A 17,697-nucleotide genomic window follows, 5' to 3' on the forward strand; every position below is an offset into this window, starting at 1 on the left:
TCTTTACTTATTTGGCTTCCCTAGCAATCACAGTCAGCGTGCCCCACATTCCGGATGCTGCTAAGATTCAGTGTGTTGGGCAGCTCCTTGGCTCCTTCTGCTAAGCTTCTGTTGAAAAATACATTTGCTGGGCCGCTGATAACATTTATCATATTCAGAAGTGTGGGACAGATCAATTGACTTTACCAATACTTGTATTTAAGAGGCTGCAAGAAATCCTTGCAGGAGGAATACGTTTTAGGGCATGGCTTAGACATCACATAGAAAACAGCAATCCCTGAGCATGCTAACTGTGTTTTGCTATTTCCAGGTGAGAGGAGAAATGAGGAAAAGGACAGGCTGTGCAAGATGGGAACCAGCCATTTTATTTCCATTTCTCTACTTATTAAACTCTAGGCCATGGTACCCGAAGTACTGAGCTTTCTGCTGCACAAACTGTGAAAATGTGCAAAGTGCATTATTACTTTTAAAGTTTGATCAGATGCGATCACAAGCGATCAAGAGCACAATTGGGAAGTTAAAATAAATATTTCATGCCTCAGGGTTAGCTTTTGTTAAAAGAGAAATCCTAAATATTTTTTCATAAATTAACTTGTACAAATTCTGCTCACTGATACCTTCGTGTCTATTTGTTATGATAATATACCATTCATTTACTTTTGAATAAATGTATGTGTTCCCCTAGCAGCTGAAGGAGACCATTATTAAATCAGAATTTACTACAGAATTTACGAGACATCTTCCAAAACTCTTTTCAAGGACATCACCATCGGAATCTGTTTCAGATTAAATTTGAGGAAACGGGAACCTGAGGAAAGGCATAAGTGGGTTGTGCTCTCATGCGGTTGTTTTAAGGGTTTCAAGCTACAAATTAGTTGAACATACCTGCAAATGATTGTGCCTCGGCTTACAGTCAGCAGATGTTTCTCCACAGAGCACGAGTCTCAAATGGTAGGTCCTGTTCTGCCGAAGCCTTTGATGGGAACTTCAAAGTACGTGAAGGATCAGATACTCGGAGGTAATTAGTTCACAATTTTTACTTGCGATTGGAAAACAAGCAAGAGCGGGGACAAGAGAGAGACCTGCTCGTTATCAAACCATGCTGCAACATGAAAAGGGATTGTCTGGCTCGCTATCTTCTGTCTTTGATCTAGGACTGCATCTTCCTTTTGTCAATGACCGCCCCTTCCATAGCCAACTAGCCAAATAAAGCAAAGGGCAACACAATTCAAAACAAGCATTGGCATATGTCAATAGGTTTTGCCTATAAGCTATTGGCTTTGGCAAAGATTTACATCCATGCTGCACAGGAGCACGGCTGCTATGCATCGCTAAAAAAAAAGGAAAAACAATAAAGTGCTATGACACGAACAGCGTTAATGTGCTTTTTTTAAAAAATTGCGCTGGCAATTGTCTGTTGTCTCATTCTCCAAACCACAGTGGGGGGTGAGGCAACCTGCAGGGAGGGTGAAGGAGAATAACTCATTGAGGGGAGATGACAGGCTCGAGGGGATGGGGAAGCACACGGAAAACAAAAGGTGGGCACGAGGGGTTAGTGAGACCGCACGGACAAAGGGGGTGGTTGAGAGAGGCTGGGGATTGGGGAGGCGAGGCAGAACATTTTGGCCTGTGTGATCTCGCATTTGCTAGGACCTGTGAGAGGCGGGGTATGGTACAGAGCAGCACGCCCCTTCATGCCACTCTTAAGGAAGGGCGCATTTTTCACTGTTTACCTAACCTTGAGTTTCCAAAAGGAGCCACGCTAAAGGCAGGCACCAGCACAATGTCAAACTTAAGCGTATTTAGACTTCATTGTCCTGTCAGCGCTGATGAGAACAGGGGAGTGAAGGGCAGTTTACTGGTCTCGGGTAGCACAAAGGATAATGTAGAATGATTAACTAGCCTGACATTTTCCTTTTATGAAATGCATGAAGTGCTGCACAATAAATACCCAAAAGGGTGGAGAAATCTGGGACTTCACCACCAGGACTCTTCACTTGGGGACCATGAGTCCCATCAAGGTGACACCAGCCAGTGAGGAGGCAGAAGAAGAGCCCCCGCCCCCCACACCACTTAGTGTCCTTTAAGTGTTATAGAAAAGTACCATCAACCCCCCCCCCCCCCCCCCCCCCCCCAAGTGCAGGCCTGTCTTTACCAGGAAGAGACAGGTCAGGGCCACCCCTTTCATTTTTAGTACTGAATTTTACTTTGGACATATAGCCCCTTATGTATCATTTGCCTCCGACCGCTCTGACCTGATCTTCAAAGAGGTACTTCCGAATCTCCAAAAGTAAATTAAAGTGGATATTTTGGACATCTGGGTGATAATATTGGTGGATGCAAGGGAATATGTCTCGTATTTATATACTAGCATAACTACCTGCTGGCTTGCTTGCTATGCAAATAATCTCCTCAGTTTCTGGATCTACACACCCCATTTAATACAGCTAATATAACCAAGTCAGGATTTCAATTTAGGTTTAATTCTCTAGTTCACTCATATATGACATTGATTACATTTTGCCCAATTGGGTATACGACTATCGCTGTTTGAAACACTAATTTTCTGAGTCCTCACGTAGCAGAGATAGACTGACTGCCAAGTACTTCCTTGTCTAAACAGTGCTCTCCCACTAGTGCAATGCATATTCAAGAACAGCTAAAGAGGGATTATATAAAACTTGGGAGACCACTTACTACTGATTGGATGGGAATAGATGAGACAGCCCTTGCCTTTCTGAGGGACAGGAAGGTGTTTAATGGGGTAGAAGTTATTAATGCAAATGTACTAGTGTCCCCCATTAAACTTAATTTCATAGAATATTTCTGGCATTATGCCCAAGTTGGTTGATCCAGCATGGGGACCTTTTATAGATCGCCATGACATCTGTTTACTACAGGATACCTAGGCAACTAGCCAGTATTTTGGAACAGATATTCGTCATTTAATTAGAGGATCTGCCAGCAAAAGAGGGATGTCCGACTGATGAGGTCTACTGATTTTAATCAAGAATACCATTGATTGTAAAATAGGAAGATTATGCATAGACTCCCCAGACATCCTTGCAGTAGCAAAAGACTTCCAGAAAGGATTCACAGTCGAAATATTTAATGTATATAACCACTACATCCTAGAAACAGAGATTCTCCTACATTATAAATATCGGAGAAACCTATTGAATCTTATTCCAACAAAGTACTGGTTATACTTGCTGGTGACTTCAATGTGACATATGAACCGCTAGAGTGTACACTTTCCTTGACAGAGGCTCTCCAGGAAATTCCTACTCTGGAGGCGAAAACACTAAAAAGAAGTTTTAACGTAGCTCTTGATGACTGCCAACTTGGTTATGCAGGCTTGCAACGGGGCACACAATCTGAACAGAAAGGGAGGATTTACTTTCAAAAGGGGCAACTGCAGAAGTAAAATCAATTTAATCATCCTGAATCATTCAGGATGATATGGCTGCAATTTCCCACCCAGGGAGTGATGATAATTAGTTGGCCCTACTTTTAAAAAGGCACCATGTTCTTGGGTGAAAAGAGTAGTACAAATTCATCCCCCCCCAACCTTGACTGATAGTACAAATAACTTTAGGTCGGTCAAGTTAACACACATTGAGACTAATCCTGTGTTTTTGGCCAGAGTGTAGAGCTCCTTTGTCGCTGCATTCAGCCCATATAGGAACAAAATAGCAACTGATATTTCTTTTATTGAAGTACAAAACTTTCTGTATACCACTCTAAGGACTTCTGTAAGGAGTTCTGTCCTAAGCATAAAAACAGCCCAACACCACTCCATTGCTTACTAAAAAATTTACATTAGCCAAAAGTATCCTTTTGAATGCCCTTAAAACCGTCTGAACAAGAGGCTAAGACATCCTACAAACAGAATCTAGAAACTTGTAGGAGGAATTAGGAGGATGGGAACTGGCAGGATCGTTTACTCACAACAAAGCAAAAATATATTAAATCTGTAGCACACAGGAGCTTACACACAACGATTAGTATGGTTCATTCTATATGCCCACATAAATGGGCCCATCATTTCACAAATCTTTACTCACCTTCCCCTTAATAGAAAAACAAAATCTAACCCTAGTAGGATTGTGATGCTATAACAGAGCATGAGTATTGTGAACCCTTGAAGTTCTCACTTTCCAATACTTTGAGAAAGACACACATGCTCAAGAGAGGGATTGCTCATGGGCCAGGTAAGTTATCTGGTGATCTATAGTGCGTAGAATCTAACATCTGGGCACCTTATGTGCAATTATTATATAAAGCAATTACATGTGGAGCTAATACACCTGATACCTGTTAAGGGGCTTGAGATCATCCTGATTTATAACAAAAGGAATAGGGATGTGCCATCTAATCATAGACAAATTAGCCTATTAGACAATGTACAAAATGAATTTTTGCTAGTCAGGCGCTTGACAAAGTGAAAGAATGAATGTATTTTAACCAGATCTTGTTCTTTTTTCAAGCTGGATTCTGCACGAAAATCAGTAATACAGACTAGGACTTCCACCTTGCCCTAATATACTGAAAGTGTGTTTATCCACAAAGAAAGTTTATATGTGGCTTTTGTCGATCGCGTGGCCGTTTTCGACCTGGTCCCACAAGATCATCAACAGAAGGTTCTGAGAAATATGGGGCCCCTGAAAATATAGTTTCAATCCTGACTAGGCTACATGAAGAAACCTATGCCCAAGTATGATGAGGGAGTAATGGCAAGATGGAAGAACAAACCCCAGTAAAAAGGGAAGTATGCTAATGTTGATGGTAGCACCAAAATTATTCTCCTTTTATATTAATGATGTAATTACTTCTTGTGGGATTGTAACAATGACGACCAAAACTAAATATTACTAAAAACCCTGATGGGTCTTCAAAACTTAGTTAATAGAATTGTCAAAATTTGTAAACTAAGGGGCTTTGGATTAAAGAACATGAAAACTAAATACATGGTGTTCAAAGTTAGTAGAGAACGCAAGGGCACATAGAAGAGAGAAGATGTTCTTGAATATGCCAACAGCTTTGAGTACTTGGGTGCTGATATGGCAGATAACTTTACAAGGGTTTACATGCAAAGAAGAGCAGACTGCTTATCCAGCATTGAGCTATTGCAGTTTTGCTTATGTATAAATCTACTCGCACAAGATCAGCAGATCCACCTCTGGACGTGCACAAAATGCTGCTTTACATGGGGCTGAGTTATGGGGCTCACACAATCCACAGAACCTGGCTCTAAAGGAAAATGCATTTATAAGGTCTTTGGTAAATGTGCATGATAGTACACGCTTGTGACTCCTGGTCATAGATATGGACATAAAAAGAATGACATATTTGGTAAATGTGCATGATAGTACACGCTTGTGACTCCTGGTCATAGATATGGACATAAAAAGAATGACACATTTAGTTACTTTAAAACCGCTACTTTGTTGGCTCGGGATCTGGTATACCAAAGAAGCAGAAGCTTACACGGACAGACTTTGGCAACTATTAACTTTGAATCAAGCATGCAAGACTTCTTGGCTAAAACAAGTTCAAAAATGACTTTACAAACCAGGCATAAATTAACTTTGGGACAAAACTTGAATTATTACTTGATCTACTGTGGCTCATTTGAAATCAATTCATAGGACCAATGTCATGGTGAGCTTCCAAAAGTTGTTGACTGATTAAAACATTTCTGTTATTAGGTCTGTTCCTAAATTTGAGAAATTCTTAGATGGCATAACTCCAGCGCTCGCAAAAAGACTACATTTATTTGTTTCGGAATGGGGAACCTCCCTGTGAACAGTTGTCATTAGTGAATGGGAATAGGGCAATCTAAACTCTGCTACATGCCCAGCTTGTGATGCAGTACCGGAAACTGTCGAGCATTTCATGCTATTTTATTCCGCTTATCATCATATGGGGTAGAAATGGATACACCTGTTATGCAAGTACTTGGGCATTAGGCAATATTTAACTGGTCTGAGGACCCTCAAATCGGATTCTACCGATTGCACGGTTTGTGCTGTTAGCAAATATCTGAACAATCCATAGCACAGGAGGAAGTTAAATGCGGATTTTGCACAAGTCCAATCTTAATGAGGGGTAAATTATTTGTTTTCTATTTGTGTTTTACATAATATTTATTACTGTACAGGGAGTGCAGAATTATTAGGCAAGTTGTATTTTTGAGGATTAATTTTATTATTGAACAACAACCATGTTCTCAATGAACCCAAAAAACTCATTAATATCAAAGCTGAATATTTTTGGAAGTAGTTTTTAGTTTGTTTTTAGTTTTAGCTATGTTAGGGGGATATCTGTGTGTGCAGGTGACTATTACTGTGCATAATTATTAGGACACTTAACAAAAAACAAATATATACCCATTTCAATTATTTATTATTACCAGTGAAACCAATATAGCATCTCAACATTCACAAATATACATTTCTGACATTCAAAAACAAAACAAAAACAAATCAGTGACCAATATAGCCACCTTTCTTTGCAAGGACACTCAAAAGCCTGCCATCCATGGATTCTGTCAGTGTTTTGATCTGTTCACCATCAACATTGCGTGCAGCAGCAACCACAGCCTCCCAGACACTGTTCAGAGAGGTGTACTGTTTTCCCTCCTTGTAAATCTCACATTTGATGATGGACCACAGGTTCTCAATGGGGTTCAGATCAGGTGAACAAGGAGGCCATGTCATTAGATTTCCTTCTTTTATACCCTTTCTTGCCAGCCACGCGGTGGAGTACTTGGACGCGTGTGAATGAGCATTGTCCTGCATGAAAATCATGTTTTTCTTGAAGGATGCAGACTTCTTCCTGTACCACTGCTTGAAGAAGGTGTCTACCAGGAACTGGCAGTAGGACTGGGAGTTGAGCTTGACTCCATCCTCAACCCGAAAAGGCCCCACAAGCTCATCTTTGATGATACCAGCCCAAACCAGTACTCCACCTCCACCTCCACCTTGCTGGCATCTGAGTCGGACTGGAGCTCTCTGCCCTTTACCAATCCAGCCACGGGCCCATCCATCTGGCCCATCAAGACTCACTCTCATTTCATCAGTCCATAAAACCTTAGAAAATCAGTCTTGAGATATTTCTTGGCCCAGTCTTGACGTTTCAGCTTGTGTGTCTTGTTCAGTGGTGGTCGTCTTTCAGCCTTTCTTACCTTGGCCATGTCTCTGAGTATTGCACACCTTGTGCTTTTGGGCACTCCAGTGATGTTGCAGCTCTGAAATATGGCCAAACTGGTGGCAAGTGGCATCGTGGCAGCTGCACGCTTGACTTTTCTCAGTTCATGGGCAGTTATTTTGCGCCTTGGTTTTTCCACACGCTTCTTGCGACCCTGTTGACTATTTTGAATGAAACGCTTGATTGTTCGATGATCACGCTTCAGAAGCTTTGCAATTTTAAGAGTGCTGCATCCCTCTGCAAGATATCTCACTATTTTTGACTTTTCTGAGCCTGTCAAGTCCTTCTTTTGACCCATTTTGCCAAAGGAAAGGAAGTTGCCTAATAATTATGCACACCTGATATAGGGTGTTGATGTCATTAGACCACACCCCTTCTCATTACAGAGATGCACATCACCTAATATGCTTAATTGGTAGTAGGCTTTCGAGCCTATACAGCTTGGAGTAAGACAACATGCATAAAGAGGATGATGTGGTCAAAATACTCATTTGCCTAATAATTCTGCACTCCCTGTATATATTGTATTGTATTCCTTATGGAGATTGTATTATCAGACATAAACAAGATGATAATTTATTTTTTGACAGAGGGGCAGAATGCCTTCTTTGGCCTATGACAGATGGCCCAACACAGTGGGCAGATCTGATAGTCTTTATGTATCATTGGTGCTGCAAGTGTTGTGACACTGAGGACCAGGGTCTGAGGGGCCAAATGAACCACAATTCTAGGTGTTTTATCGTCCATTGCTTATATTAGGAGCAGTACACCCTTGCAGTGCTGCTGTGGCTTTGAACCTCAAAGCAACCTCAAAGCAATGGCCCAGGGGAGAGGAGTATAGAGGCAGAGGAGAAACCTTAGCTTTGGCTTCAGATAAATAGCAGCAAGAAAGGGGGGACAGGGGAGAATGAGTGCCTATGTTTTCTTAACAAAGTGCACAGCAGGGCAGTAGCTTGTTGCTATCATTAGTGAAGCCTGTGCATGGGAGAATACATTACAATTATGAAGGTCTAACTTTGCAAAAGGGGCCTCGGTACTCCTATTACTTGCTAGCATTCGAGCCATGTGCACCCCCACTTAAAAAGGGGGGGGTATTTTTTTCTGAAAGGAACCCTGATCCTGTTTCAAGGCTGGAGTGATGGCCAGGTATGGCAGGGAAGATGTAAAAGAGGCAGAGGAGACAGCCTTTTACTCAGGGCAACAGCTATCATTAGTGTAGCAGGTGCTGTTGCACAATGGCCCAAGAGTGTAATGGGCCTTCTGTTTTAGTTTCATGCATTTACTTTTTTTTTATGTCTCACATTGAGTGTTTATTATGAGCTGCAGAAAGAGTATCCCTGAAAAAATCTTATAAACTCCACCCTCTGCTCCTTCAGTCCTTAGCGTAAAGGTTTGTAGGTAGTCTGATTTCTGAGCCCGATTTCTGGGTGTTCCTAGATAATGAAACAAGCATTAGAAAAGCCAATAGGTTTTGCCATGCGCAATCAACTGGCTTTGTCAATGTTTTTTAAAAAAACACGGTGCACACCTTATATGATCTCACAGTCAATACCTTGATATTACAAATGATACAGTCCACACTAGGATCTTTAATTTACGTTGGATTCATTTGCTCAAGCCATAATAATACAAATGCATAAATAATTTCTGAGATGGGCACAATGTGCCCTATCAGCCTAGGAATGCTATGGGCGCTGGCAGTCCCAGCATGTGCAATGGCAGCCCTGTGATGGGTACTGGCAGGCCTGGGATGTTCAATGAAGATCTGTGATGGGCACAAGGAGCCCTGGGATATGCACTGGCACTGGGAGCCATTAAATATGCACCTTCAGGCCAGGGATGTACACTGGAAGCCCTGGTTTGGGCACAAGGAGCCCGGGCGTGTGCACTGTCTGGCACCCCAGAATGTGCAATGGAAGCTGTGTAATGGACACAGGGAGCCTTGTGATAGACACTTTTAGCCCAAGATGTTCACTGGGCGCACTGTTATAGGCACTAGGAGACCTTCAACATGTACGGGAGCCCCATTATGGGAACTAGCAGCCCTGCGATGTCCACTGGAAGCTCTTTTATAGGCGCTGGCAGGTTCACTGTCTACCCCTGAAATGTGGGGTGGTACCCCTTTGTTGTGCATTGGCAACCCTGGGCAGTGCACACGGTACAAGGCGCTAGCTTGGCACTGGAGAATTCAGTGTTCAGAATAGAACACTTCTGCCATGCTCTTAGTGTCCCACAATCCCATGTTTACTATACTGCAATTAGAGTTGCTATTTCTGTTCCACTGCTTCAGGTTCTCGCACAGTGCACAGCTGGCACAGTATTATCCTCTTCCTTGCTGCCTAAGGCAGGGGGGCAGGAGGAAGAGTTGTTAACATAGCACAGTGGGTTAATGCATCTCTTCCAGAGATATACATTCAAACTACTGTTCCAATTACAGTACGCAATTCAATGGGATGATGTTCAAGCTGCAGAACTCTGTGATTGTGACCTGTAAAGCCACAGGAAAGGGACCGCAGAAATAGATAGACTGCTCAGCAAGTTAGGTGCCTGCTGCACAGGTGAAGGTGCAAACTTGGGGGCAAAAATTTGAATCGAAGTAAAATATAATTTCTAATGGATTAATGGGTTTGATGCAGAGATAGATAAATGTGCAATTTTTAAAACTATTTTCCAGTGAGATTGCTCTGTGGTAAAGCACCTTCAGCAAAGGACGATGGGAAGCATCACTCTTCATTTGCATGATCAGAGTCAAGTTTCTTCGTATCCTTGTGTGGATCTGATATTTCTGAGCCTTGCTGAGAGCTTCTGGAAAAAAAGAAAAATAACATGGCAGGTGCAAAAGAATAAGTCCTTGGAGCCAGAAAGAAGGAAAGAAAAAAGACAGTAAGGATTCATCCAGCTCTCGACAGGGTTCCTCTCTGAATGAGGTCCGAAGAAATGTCCTAGGGAGAAAGGTGTGCACGCAGAGAGGTTTATCTCGATTTGTATGAGCATTTATTACCAGCATGCATTGTTTTCGCTATTGATGTTGTTGTTTCACTATTTTAGTTATTAGTCTTTAATATCACTGATATTGTGTTCTGTGGTCATTATTAAATACTGTTATTAATTCTTATCGTTCATTATTTTTATTATGATTCTTACTTTGCAGTGGCCACGAACACAGCATGGATTTACCTATAGCCTTGCTCTGAAAAGGGGCATCTTTCCAGCCACTCTCATGAAAGTGTGAATGACGTTATGGGATGGGGGGATATCCAGAGCAAGCCCTCTGAATGAGTGGCACCAGTCTGTTGCCTATCAATTAACAACTACTTTAGGAGTCCCACGATGGGCTATAAAGAGCCTCTCCTATATTACGAGTCTTGGATTTAGAACAGATGGAGACAGAAGGGCGAGGGCGAGAGGGGTGGTTGTTGGTAACATGCGGGCACACTATACGGTGTGACCGAGCACCTTGGAAATTTTAGTTCCAATCCCTGGATTGTTGTGACTGATTTTTATAATTATGTTGTGTAGCATCTAAATACACAATTCATATGTCATGTAAACAATCAAGTATTGTGTTGCAGACTTCATTAATGAACACCACCAATTAGGTCAAATTAATGTTTTATGTATAAATAGACGGGAAACAACATTAGAGCAACAACAGCGGGGTTTGGCGTTACGCAAGAGCCACAGACTTTGATACTAGGGAAACTAAGGGCCATATGTACGAAAGCTTTTTCCCATAGACACAGAATGGGTAAAATCCTTTCGTACATCTGGCCCTAAGTGGAGTCATGGCATCGGCTCAACATCCTGTGATTATGGTCAATGTTGTGAACACCTTTGAATGCTTCACTTTTTTCCTTCTTGATTATATCAGTAAAACGCTCCATAATAATAAGGGTTTTTGTACATTACTTGTTTAATGAATAACTTTTAAACATTGTGAACACTATATATATTGTTTGGTCATACCAAAATCAGTGATCAATAACGAAGAAAAGGCTTAATTATTTGAGAGGCATCCAATGATTTACTACATTTTCAAGAAACTTATATTTTATGCCGAGTGCGAGTTTCTAATTTAACACTGAAATTTTTGAGACTGAAGGATATTAAATGTTTCTCACCAAGCGCATCCGTAGAACTTTACAAGGACCGTTAGCAAGATGATGCCTCTTTTAAAGCAGTTTTCCAAACACACACTAGAATTCAACGGTTTAGTTTTATCGACTTTTGGGGAAAACGAATAATGAACAGCAGGAGGAGTCGGTACGAGATCAGAGAGTAAGAAGGAGCCCAAAGGGCAGCAAGATGAGCAACAGTGCAAGCAATGGCACGAGCATTGCACGTGGGAGACGGCCTACAAACACATGCACCCTTGTTGAGTGCTACAAGTATAATAAAAAGAACAATACCTCCAGAAGCATGCAGCCAGTCGAAGGACACTGGCCACTGGAAGCAGAGCTTGGCCGAGGCTCCAAGACATGATGACAGAGGCAAGCAAGAGGCGCAGACAAACAAGGAAACAAAAGTGACATGTGAGTCTGCGAATGGTAAATAAAGTGACACAGGAGCCACGTGGGAGCAAGCAAAAGGTAAGTAAAGGTAATTAACAGCTGGGTTCTAAGCCCCTTTTGAGATTTCGCAAGCATAGTGCAAGCAAAACCTAAAAATGAGTCAATACTTAGAATTGCCACCTGTAGGTGCATGCCCTGCATCTTTTTCAGTTTAGTAGGCTATGGGGTACAGTCCACTTGAAGGTCATTAGCTCATGGAAGTATTTGCTGAAGAGTTGATATTTATGATGGGAAGGGAAATGCAGCAGGGAGTCCTAATGAGCGAATGTATCACACTCAAAGGGGCCTAAGTATTATTTGACAAAGTTAATTTGAGATGGCACAGCTTTTGTATGGGTGTTAAGTGCCACATCTGACTTCACAACACCTAAAAAATTAAAGTCACAAAGAGTTCAAATAACAATTGGCAGATTATATTATGATCTCACAGCTGGATTGTCATTGGGAACGCTTAAGTCTCATGCTTAGTTGTTTACCTCTGTATAGTTTAAGGATTTGAATTATAAAAATTCACTTACAATCTCTTCATGGATTCCAAGTGATTGAACGTTCCAGGAACCAAGCGAGCAATTCTATTGTTATGTAAGAACCTGTAAATTAAAGATAATAAAGTTCATATCTGTGAAATATGCACAGGTATTTACTAGGACTCAAGTTATAGAATAAAACATACAACCTACAGTCTTACTCTTAAACGGAGAAAATAAAGGAAAAATACTTACAGCCTCTCAAGCTTGGGGAGGTGATGAAATGATTCTGGCTCCACCGTTTCCAAATGGTTAAAGTGCAAATATCTGAAAAATGAAAGGAAAATGCTGTAAAAGTCTTGCACGTTTTGCACAGTATCCTGCCCAAGATAAACTAACATATGCTGCTATTAACAATGGAAATTACACGTCCGCAATCTAATGGTTTACAGTTTCAAAAAGCATTGTGCTAAAACGAAAATGTCTAACTATTGTAACTGCATATCAGCTTTTCTTTATGCCTGTGCACAATAATACACTTTCAGACGGTTCGTGCTTAACATGACCTTATAGGAACGTCCAGATCACAACTTGTTTTGTATATTTGTAGTATGCCTGCATAAATCTAACTTCATCCACAATTTCTCTAATGTTCGCCTATTATGGGCTCTTTTTTCAAACTCACTTTTATGGTTCTGGCAATCAACAGAGTGGATTTCAATAAATTTATCTTTTAACTATACTAAACTTAGTGACATGTATCCCTGTTCTCTCCACTACTTTTTTATTTAACTAATAACGCACAATGAAAACATTTCAATGAGCTAGCTAATCCTGTAGAGAGAGCTCTAAAGGCAAGATTAACAATTAGTATTTACGTTAGATAATATTGTATGGTAGTCAGAATCTTAAGTGTAAATTCTAGCTACTGGTTCCAGAGATTTAGGCCAATCGCTTGTAGTAACAGGCAAGCTTCGAAATAAACACCAGAACCATACAGCTCTACTAAATGATAGTATAGCCTTTGAACCTTTGGATGTTTTTATGTACTACATCATTTTGTGATCACACTTTAATTGTTTTCATAACACTGTATGATTTAGTTTTAAGGATCTATAATCAATGTTCTCTCCATCAGAAAAAACCGTCTACCTATCACAGAATGAGCAGATTGGCAATTGAAGCTGCTGCTTTCCTCACAACACCTATATAAGCAAAGCTTTGTGGTGGTGCTAAAGGAGAGTAAAGATCTCAGTGGACAAAGGAAAAATTCCATAATGTAAGCACAAACTGTTACAATGGAAAACATTTGGGACCATGGATGGGATGGATTGACACTTCTCAGACAGCTGCCAGGCAAATCCAGGAACCCTTTTCTAAGAAGCAATATCTTGACATGCATGATATCAGCATTTTGAGTTTCATAAACAGTATTATCTACAGGTAGACATTGGTTACTGGCCAGCAGAGACAGAATCCTGACTGACAGAATTTAGGACTGTGGCAATCATGGCTGGGAATGATCAATGTGACACTCACAGCTGAGACCCTACTGAATTAATGTTATCACCAGAATCCCTAATACAATACCTTGAATCCTGTGAGAAGTTATCATCAGCCGAATCTGGATGAAAACTGACTTGCGAGATAGAATATGATGTTCTTTTTTCAGAAAATTTTACAGCGGCATTTGCTGCATGTCTAGTTTAATTTCTGACTTGTGACAACTTGATTTTTGTTTTCAGACAAAGAGGGCAATGTACAGTTAGATGTGAGTAAGTACACAAAAACACATTTGGTCTCGTTGCACATTTCTCTGATGTGGGTGTTGGGATATTGGACGTCAGAAATCTCCAGATGTTTCTAAAGGTTAGCCAAAACCACTTCTACCCTCTCTCAACAAAAGTACTGGCCAACACATGGGGCATACATGAGACTGGAAAGAAAGTTTATAGTAAGCCTTACCTGCTGTGATGTATGTTGGAATTGTCTCACACGTGTGTCATATGTTATATATTTGCTAATTAGGGACACCCCTAAGGTTTGAAATCTAATCATACTTAAAAAAAAAAAAATAATGCACATCCACCTACCATTAAAGATGTCCATGACTCTAGCGGGTATTTTGCAGTTGTTCCTCTACCGCAAATCAATGTGCTAAACTTGCTTGTTACAGACATACTCCTTGCTATCAATATAAACGCAATACAAATGGCCGATTCTCAAAAGTATGTATGGGATACATACAAAACTCCTGTAGGACTCTTACATGGCTTTGTGAAATGGCCCAAAACATCTGAAATTATGATTATGTTTATAGAATATTCAAGATATATGTAGCATGAATAGAAAGGACTCTACCAGCTTTGCACTTTAACTGATTCACAAATGCATGTATGTAAAAGAGTACTACTGTAGTACTACTTCCCCAGTTCAAATACAGCGGTGAGCCGACCACCTATCGATCTACACTTGGTGATCTTATGCTTTACCCATATAGAAGAGAACACAATCCTTTATTAATCAAAGCCTCATAGATATTAGAAGTCCGCTATGGAATAAACTGAACTGGATTGTGCTTAGAAAAAGTGAAAACACTTAGATGTGCTGTTTCAGAAACACTCACCTTGGATAACAAGTACAGACGTAGTGGTCTGACTGCCTAATTTGGTGTTAGGTGTTTGCCATTCCTTATTGGGAATTGTTAGACCTGTTAGCCTTAGGGTGGTCTTCCCACAAAGTTTTGCCGGCTTGCCTCACATTTTTGTTGATTTTCTTTTTGTTGGCCTCACGACCCTGAGCACTTTACCACTGCTGACCAGTGCGAAAGTGCATGTATTCTCTCCCCTAATTGGCACAACCACAATTGGCATATTTAATTTACTTATAAATCCCTAGTAAAGTGCACTACATGTGCCCAGGGCCTCCAAATTAAATGCTACTACTGGGATTTCTGCACTACTTGTGCCACCCACTCAAGTAGCCCTTAAACACGTCTCAGGCCAGCCATTGCAGAGCCTGTATGCACAGGCTCATTGCCATGTCGATGTGGCATTTAAAACCTCAAGCCAGGCCATAAACTACCCTTTTATTGCATACAAGTCACACCTAAGGTAAGCCCCAGGTAGTGTATAGGGCAAGGTGCTATATAATTAAAAGGCAGGACATTTATTTTTAAGTTTTATATGTCCTGGTAGTGAAAAACGGTAAAACGCATTTCTCACTACAGTGAGGCCTAACCCTTTTATAGGATAGCATTGGGGATTCTTTATTACATTTAATTAGCTGCAATCCCCAATCAAGAAGAAGCAGATATGTCATGGTTAGTACCTAAGGAATTGTAATGATAAATCTTTAAGGGTAAAGTCCAATTTATTGTTACAATTTTGAAAATGCCACATTTAGAAAGCTGACATTTTCCTGCTCTTAGCCATGTGTGCCAGCAGCCCGTCTCCAATACACACATGGGCTGGATGACAGCTGGAATTTCCCTGTAGACAGCCACACACAAAGGGGGCTCAGGTATGACTGATGGGCCATCAACATGTTGATGGACCATCCTGGGCAGATGGGAGGGAGCAGCTGACACACCTGAACAGGCAGTGCTCTGCTTCTACACAAAGGGCTGTATACCCCCCTGTAGTGAGTCTCAAGCCAGGGCACAAAGAAAGGACCTCTGTGCTCTTCAAAGACTCTTCTCTGAAGTCATCCCCCTTCAAAGGCATAACTGAGTATTAGTACTGGACCTTTGACCCTACCAACTCAGTACACTTCTGGACCTGTGGATACTCGGCCAGGAAGAAGGACAGCTGTGCTGCTATAAGGACTGCTAATCTGCTCCTCTGGACGATCTGCTTTTCTGCTGTGCTGACCTGCGGTCTGCTGCTCTCCTGACCTAAAGTAGAAGAACTGGGCTTGCAACTTCATCTTGAACCCAGGACTCCAGAGTGACTAAGGACTAGTCTGCTAGTCGCCTGTTCTACTGAAGTCTCAGGGGCACAAAAGACATCCAACTCCTCACCCACAGTTCCTAGGCATGCCCTCAACCAGCTCTTGACCCCCAAGAGACACATCTCAGATTCTGGGCCCTTGGAAGTGGTTTTCGGGCTCCAGAAATAAAGCTTTTGGGCGCTCTGTGACTGCAAACTGGCCCATTCGCTTAGGAACTGTGGCACTCTCCCAAAGAACCAGCACAAGCTGTCTCAACTGTGTCTCTTCTCACAGCAAGCACTGCCGCTCGCGACTGCGAGGCTCCAGTCTGCCCATCAGCAACACCCAGCCAACTGTTCGTGCCTGCAGACCTTCGCCAGCAGTGCTCTCCTTGGTCTCGGCAAACGTATTCCCCAGGCACAGCACTCTTAGCTCAATTCTTGAGAAGGTAAAACTTAAGCAGGACTTATCTGGGATTGTATCGACCAGTGGTTTAGTGTGGTGGGGTTAACTTTTTTGTACATTCATATTTTATATTTGCTCACAGACAGTCTGTGCCACTAACTTGTATATTATTATGCTACTGAAATCTGTTTGTGGTTTCTGGCCTGTTTTATATAACATTTGTGCATGCACGTCTGTATACTAGTTGTGGTTAGTAGGCTCTGTATCTGTTATGGCTGAAACATTATTTTATTTCTTGCCTTTTTTATTTTCATGACACAAAAAGTAGTTAAACCTATTTAGAACATTGGAATGTTTGGATCTCCATTGCAGACAATGGCGTGCTCTGGGCTTTTACTGGAAGGTAAAAGCCCGGAGCCAACATTCCAATGCCTCACAGAGGCTGAGGGGATTCGAATCCCCTCGGGCTTCGTGAGGAATTTGTTTTATTTAATAGAACATTCTGCCCGAGTGGCCTTAGAACCTGCTGTAGCGGGCTGTACCGGCCATTAAAGGCCCTCTCCCTTGTTAAAGGCCCGATCCGAATAGCCTTAGAACCCACCGTAGCGGGCTGTAAAGGCCATTAAAGGCCCTCTCCCTTGTTAAAGGCCCTCGCCTTTGGCCTTTAACGAGGGAGCGGGCCTTTAATGGTCGGTACAGCCCGCTACGGTGGGTTCTAAGGCTATAGTAGTCAACTATTTATTTATTGATATAACAAAAATGACCAAAAACGAATTGAAACCAACTTAATAAAATAAACCTGGCCAAAAATTTCCTATGTTATGTTTTGCTATCCTTTCTTTTTTTCCTTATTTTTATTTATATGATTTCCTGATAGTTTCATCTAACTTTCATGTTAGAAAAAAGAAAAACAGAAGTCTCAAAATCACATATGCTAACTTCAAACCAGGTCTGTTTCATTGTGAAATCATTAGATACTTCAATTAATAACATTCAAATAATTCATTATTGTAATGACTCAAAAACAACATTTTCCCTCTGCCCACTCATTTAGCATATAGATTTTCTCTAACATATATATTATGAAATCTTATTAAGCCATGTTTGGTACT

General features: G+C 41.3%; 1 protein-coding gene across 1 annotated transcript in view; it reads right to left on the bottom strand.

The window, feature by feature from the left end:
- PXDN (peroxidasin) overlaps nucleotides 1-17,697 on the bottom strand; it is a 584,135-nt gene that overhangs the window by 331,958 nt on the left and 234,480 nt on the right. Inside the window, exons 5-6 of the mRNA XM_069235854.1 lie at nucleotides 12,506-12,577; nucleotides 12,302-12,373 (exon numbers count right to left, since the gene is read on the bottom strand). Coding sequence (XP_069091955.1) covers nucleotides 12,302-12,373; nucleotides 12,506-12,577 — 144 coding nt within the window. The remainder of the gene's footprint in view (nucleotides 1-12,301; nucleotides 12,374-12,505; nucleotides 12,578-17,697) is intronic.

Source organism: Pleurodeles waltl, chromosome 5, assembly GCF_031143425.1.
Source record: "Pleurodeles waltl isolate 20211129_DDA chromosome 5, aPleWal1.hap1.20221129, whole genome shotgun sequence".
NCBI lineage: Eukaryota > Metazoa > Chordata > Amphibia > Caudata > Salamandridae > Pleurodeles > Pleurodeles waltl.